The 6,221-nt window shown below is 38.4% G+C and overlaps 1 protein-coding gene across 2 annotated transcripts in view; it reads right to left on the bottom strand.

The window, feature by feature from the left end:
• Window positions 1-1,089, bottom strand: part of homer3 (homer scaffolding protein 3) — a 58,931-nt gene extending 57,842 nt beyond the window's left edge. The window contains exon 1 of one of the 2 annotated variants that reach the window (XM_015380315.1): window positions 648-1,089. Coding sequence is in view for 1 of the 2 variants with exons in the window: in XM_015380316.1 (XP_015235802.1) it covers window positions 648-652 (5 nt within the window). In the remaining variant the exon portion in view is untranslated. The remainder of the gene's footprint in view (window positions 1-647) is intronic. The other variant, XM_015380316.1, reaches the window with a different exon arrangement.
• Window positions 1,090-6,221: the final 5,132 nt, after the last annotated feature.

Below are 6,221 nucleotides of genomic sequence, written 5' to 3'. Positions count from 1 at the left end.
AGGAGTAATTGGAGTCCTTTTCTGGAGACTCCCACTCTGGAGGTCAACATATAAAACGCATGCAGCTAAAAAATTCATGCAGAGTTAAGGAGGCAGGGCAAAGCGTCACTGGGTGATTTCCAAAGCAAAAGCCCAACCAGGATCCCCTTCACAGACCTCAGATGGAATAAGATCAAAACTGCCAGCAGCATCTCAGTGAATCTGTGCATCTTTGAAGATGATGCAAAATGAAAAGCAAGAAAATGCAATTTATTTTCAATGTGTTTAACTGGCCTCTGGTTATAAATTTAATCAAAATCATCGTCCCAGGTAGAGCTGAAGACGCTGCCTGGGAGCGATTGCAAAGGCAGTTAATTAATTAAATTGTGACCTTCTTGCGGTCACAACTGTCATTAAGGTTTAAACAGACGTGTGAGGAAACTAGGTCAGGCTGTGCATAAAGGATCCCCCTCTCTGAGATGTCTTTTATTGTATAAACAAAGAAAAAAAGCAGTGTCACATGTGGACTGATTAGAATTACTCCAAAATGCAGCAGTTAACCTGGATAAATTATCTACAATCCATAGAGGGAGAAAAAACAAAAACAGACCCGCCACAAAGTTCACTTTCAGACATTTACTATTTTCCTTTTAGATCTCTATACTCACCCCATACTCAGATGATCTGGATGCTGATTTTATTCCTTTCAGAAGTCTGTCTGGCCCGCTTTCTCCTCTCCAGAAAAGCCTGACTTTCTTCCTGAAATCCTTTTCTTATGTTACATTTCTAAAGAGTGAAATCACAAATCACTTCCGACTTCAGATTCCCGTCGTTTCCCCCCAAACGGTACTTCTCTCCTCTGAAGTCAGGCAGTTGTACTCCAGCCTGTGTGCCTGCCTTACGTCCTTTGTCCGTGGGGTTTCCACGGCCAGGAACAGCGCGGATCCCGTCGTACCCGTGCGTAATTACGCACCAAAAACGTTTGGTTCAGCTCTACGGGCGGAACATAGGCAGGAATGTCGATGAAAGTCGGGCAGCGGACCGCTTCTGGCTCAGACCTCCTCCAGAACTTGTGTGCCGTCCTCCCCTCCCGCTTCTGAGCCCGATCACTGGGATCCCATTCAGCTTCCTCCGAGGGGCCGAGGGGCCCCTTCAGCGCCATCTGACGGACACAATGTGAATTCTTCCAACGCTCTACCTCATGCCAACCCTTGAGAAAGTCACTCTGAAATAAGATCAGTGACAACTGCCTTCATTCGGTACTAATTTATGAGGTGCGGGGTAACATAGACTGAGAGAGATAAAACAGTTAATCATTAAACTTAGAGACTTAGACAAACTTTATTGTCATTTTGTACACAGAGTGTATACAAAACCATCCTGGACATTAATACCTTACATTCTACATTCAAAGTTAGATGGATTCAAATATATTTGAAAACAGAGGCGTAGCCAGAAAGTTTTAATAGGGGTGGCCAGTCAAAAACCAATGTAAACTGAGGGTTGGCCAAAAGCGGAAAGGCGCCAGAACCTAAGGGTCCATGTGTTCCAACAGAAATGAGCAAAACAAATATGGATATTTCCTAAATAAAGACAAACTATACAGTCCTGCTATTTTCCTTTTGATTACAAATAGATGCATATATTTAAACATCCATGCTGTCTAAAAAAAAAGGTATAATGGACAAAATGTCTGGGGCAAGCATCTTTTCCATTTTATTTATCTACAATTTCACTGAAAACTCCTTGATGACTTGCAGAGTGACATCATTTTATCTTTACCCCATATAACACAAAATCAGGGTCTTAAAAGAGCATGGATTCTGTACATATAAACCATAATGATAGTATTTAGATTTGCATAATTAACCACAGCGTTTTAGGTGTGAAGTAACTATTAATATATCATCCATCAATTTTCTTACACACTTATCCAAAGTGGGGTTGCAAGGGGTGCTGGTGCCTATCTCTACGTAGATCTCCGGCTGTCAACCGGCGAGAGGCGGGGTACACCCTGACAGGTCACCAGTCCATTGCAGTTCAACACAGAAACAAACAGGACAAACAACCATTCACACTCACACCTAATTAACCCAGTAGTCATGTTTTTGGACTGTGTGAGGAAGTACCCGGAGAGAACCCACACATGTTCAGGGAGAGCATGCAAACCCCGGGCCGGGAACTGAACCCAGAACCTTCTGTTCTGCAAGGCAGCAGTGCTACCCACCGTTCCACTGATCAGCCCACTATTAATATATGAAAAATAAAAATGTTTAATTAGTTCAAACATTTCTCTTAATAACATTACTGCTGCCACCGTCTGTATTAGAGGGAGATAAATCTTAGGGGTGGCCACAGGGGTGGCCAATGATTGGCTAAGCGTGGCCATGGCCACTGCTGGCTCCGCATCTAGCTACGCCCCTGTTTGAAAACTCCTAATTTAATGTGGCATTGGATTCCTACACAAGTCTATAAATCCTTGGGTGGCCTAGACTTTTTGTTAAGATGTAACAAAATAGAAAAGCTCCCTGTTAAATTATCTAGTTTTCACAAACAACTACTTTTATCCTGGACATCAGTTTATAAGCATAACTTTTCCCCTCATAACTGTTTTATTTGGAATAAGCAAAATATATGTTTCAAGTATAAATCCCAATTTCTTAAGATCTGGGTGGATAATGATATTATATTTGTAAAACAATAGTTTAATGAGAATAGTCAACTGTTTAATTATGGTGAATTTCCTTATAAATATAACTTCCCTGTGACACCTAAGAATTTGTGGTTGTTCTCGGCCCTACTCCAGCAGGTTTGAAATTTCTTATATCAACCTCAGGTAGCGCCCAATTTGCAGAGTTATTTATTGGTAATTCAGATCTGTTCTTTAGCATTAAAACTGGAAATAAAGAAATTAGAGACATCATCCAAAGGAATACTATTAGCAAACCGGCATCAATCTTCTTGTGGAACAATCTTTATTCAGATATTGATTGGGAACATACATGGTTGTTGCCAAGAAAATGTTTTCACTCAAATAAAGTACGGGAGGTGTCCCTTAAAATTCGACACAGGTGTTTATATTTTTCAAATATTGATCCTCACTGTTCCTTTTGTCACATCGAACAAGAAACATTAACCCACCTATTTTGAGAATGCTCTCTCTGCAAAATGTTTTGGTGTGACTTAAACATTTTCTTTACTCTGAAATGTAACATACTTATTCCTTTAAATGTCAAACATGTTTTCTTTGGTATTTCCAATAACTATGTCCGGGAAAGAATATCTTACAAACGTTTTTATTCTGTTGGCGAAATTCCACATACATGCCTGTAAATTTGCTAAAAACAAACCCAACCTTACTGTTTTTAGAGCTCATGTAAAATGTTTTTGGACTCCTTAAAAATGAGCACCAACTCTAAAGCTGTGAAACTTCCAACCCAAGTGAAGCAGTTAATTTGTTAACTGTTTTTTTTTGTTTGTTTGTTTGTTTTGTTTTTTTCTCTCTCTCTCCTTTCTTGTCATGGAATCATGTTGATTTGATATCCCAGCACCTCAAGCATATGAGTGTTTGCAATTGTATATTTTGTATTTGTAAATATAGTTTATTAAAAAAAGAGTATATACAAAATTCGTTCAGTACAGCTCTCAAGATATTTCCATTTCTAAAATGCAGCTCAGTGACTTAAAATATCATTAGTTTTATATTCATTTAAGTTCATTATTACAGACCTTGATCCCTGTATGTTTATAACTTAGAAATAATAACCTAAATCCTCAGTTTCTCAGGAAATTATAGGTTATCACCCTGCTGCATCAATGAGGCATGATATGGAGGCATCAGTCTGTGATCCTAATGACGTAGCCTAGGTTGCTTTGACAACAGACTTCCTCTAATCTGAATTGTTGGGTTTTGTGTCTCTTCTACTCTTTTTGAGAAGCCACATAGATTCTCCTTGTGGTAAACTGTAGGTCAAGGTGGTTTGCAGGCCAGTATTTAGTGATTCCCCAATAAATAATGTTGGTATTAGTGCTTTTGGCCATGTGGGCAAGTGCCAGGTCTGGCTGGAAAATTAAACCAGCTTCTCTATGAAAGCGTCCATAAAGCTGTCGTCAAAGGTGGGAAAAATTGCTGTAATATTTCCTGGTAGATGACTTTGGATTTGATTAAAGTCTGGCTCTGTGCTGAACCACTATTTCTCCAAAATGTATGAACTTGACTTCTAAGTGAAATATAAAATGTTTTTTTATATCTGCAAAGAGCATTTCAGACCTGAGGGACAAAAATCTGTCATTCTCTTTCTCCTTAGCCCAGGTAGAACACATGTGGTTATATCTGGATCAGGGATGGTTTGACATGGCAGTGGTTATCACTATTACTTATGATTCATTTCCTAACATACCTTTTTTGTTCCAGTCAACTTTCTGTTAATATCCTTTGATACAGCAGATTTACAGCCTGTTTGTTCTGCAATGAAAAGGTCCTGTGCGATTTAGCCTCCTTGGAAAGCAAGTCAGTAACTCTGCTGGACAATAGTTAAGTCAGGCACCTGTACCCTGAGAGTGTGGACTATGACTGGCCATAGAAAGACATTTCTGTTTTGAAAGTAATGTTTTTATTGGTCCTACACAACAGTGATTTCCACCCGATGCAACCCTAATGGTCCGTGCAAGGGGTACATGGAAATATTGTATTTCTTAGGCAGTAAAATAAAATAGGACTGGGATCTGTTTTGCTTTGTGAGAAGTTGAAAAATCAAACAAGCTTTTATCAACCAAAAAATATATTTTTCTTTAAGTTCACCTACTGCTTTGACACATCAAAACCAAGCAGAGGAACATCCTGGATGTAGAAAACATTCTGGGATCAGCTGTTTTTCACGCTGAGCTATCAGAGCTCATCAAAGCAGCTCAGGTGTCCTGAAGAAAACAAATAAAACTAATTAAGTCAGTCTGGTTATAATTTCTGTTCTGTATTTTGTTCCCAATTCATGCAGTTTACATGTGATTATAAGGGAGTTACTCAGTGTTATAAATACAGGTTTATATTATGATTTTATTTTGCATTTATTTTGATTCCTTACCAACTTCCAGGTAACATATTTATGCTGGGGTTTTTTTATTAACATTTTTTTTATAAACATGAAATGCCTAAGAATGAAATGCTCAAATTAAAAGATTAAGTAAAATTGCTTTTATTCATGATCAGTTATTTTACGTTCCGCTTTCGGAAAATCAGCAGTACTTTTAACTGAGAGGGGTACTAATGGTAAGACAAAATGAACAAAGGGGTACACAAGTCAAAAAAGGTTGGGAAACACTGCTCCTTTGCAGTTAGCCACAATCATGAAATTCTTATAAATAGATAAATCCTTTTAATACTACATATGTTTATTGAGTCTATATAACATACGAGTTTCACTATTTAAATCTAATTTATTTATATTATTCAAAGTATGTTTTCAGATTGTTTTACTCCTACTTCACTAATAGGCAACTAATTACTAGTCACTAATTAAGGAGAACAATACAAGTCATAGTATGTTTATTTTAGTACCATGAGCAGACTTACACAGTGACATTTCTCTGTTAGGTTTTGTATGTCTGTATAAGCGGATTTAAGAACAAGAAAGATATTGATTCTAGGAACCTTAAGTCAAACTAAACAACAACGTGCAGCTTGTGTTACCTTTTTGAAGGGCACCTCCTCCCAATCAGACTTTGAATTCCTGAATTACCTAATCCCTTTGAGGACTGTGTGTCTTTCAGTCACTAAACCCGTAGTTCAGGTGGTTTTTGGAGTTGTTTTCAGAGATGACAAACATTTTCAGAGCTTCTAAACCGGTGGGAAAAAAGGACAAATTTATATAAAAGAATTCACATCATTATTTTTTTCTTCTCTGTACATCAAATGAGTTCAAATCATTGCTTTATAGTTACAGAGTGCAGGCTCTGGTTAACAGCAAAGTCAGCTGTGATTTAAAATAGCTGCAGTTAAGTTCTGGAGGCTCAAATGTAGTGGAAGAGCTATGGGAGCAGTAATCGTGCTGCTCAGTGGCCTGTTTCAGCGATGCAGCTGACTGCTCCTCTGGGCTGCAGGGAGGCAGTATAGGGAGCAGCGGATCTCTGTCTCACAAACAAGAAACTAAAGCAGTGTCTTGCTTGTAGAAATACGCTTCTTGGTTGGTTTTTGGACAGTTTGCTGCGCAGCTGGGAACTCAGGGGATGACATAGTTGAAAGTCTA

Source organism: Cyprinodon variegatus, unplaced genomic scaffold (genome assembly GCF_000732505.1).
Source record: "Cyprinodon variegatus isolate N-32 unplaced genomic scaffold, C_variegatus-1.0 Scaffold211, whole genome shotgun sequence".
NCBI classification, from domain to species: Eukaryota; Metazoa; Chordata; class Actinopteri; order Cyprinodontiformes; family Cyprinodontidae; genus Cyprinodon; species Cyprinodon variegatus.
The sequence above is the reverse complement of the archived record's forward strand: the minus strand, read 5'-3'. Positions and strand labels throughout refer to the sequence as shown.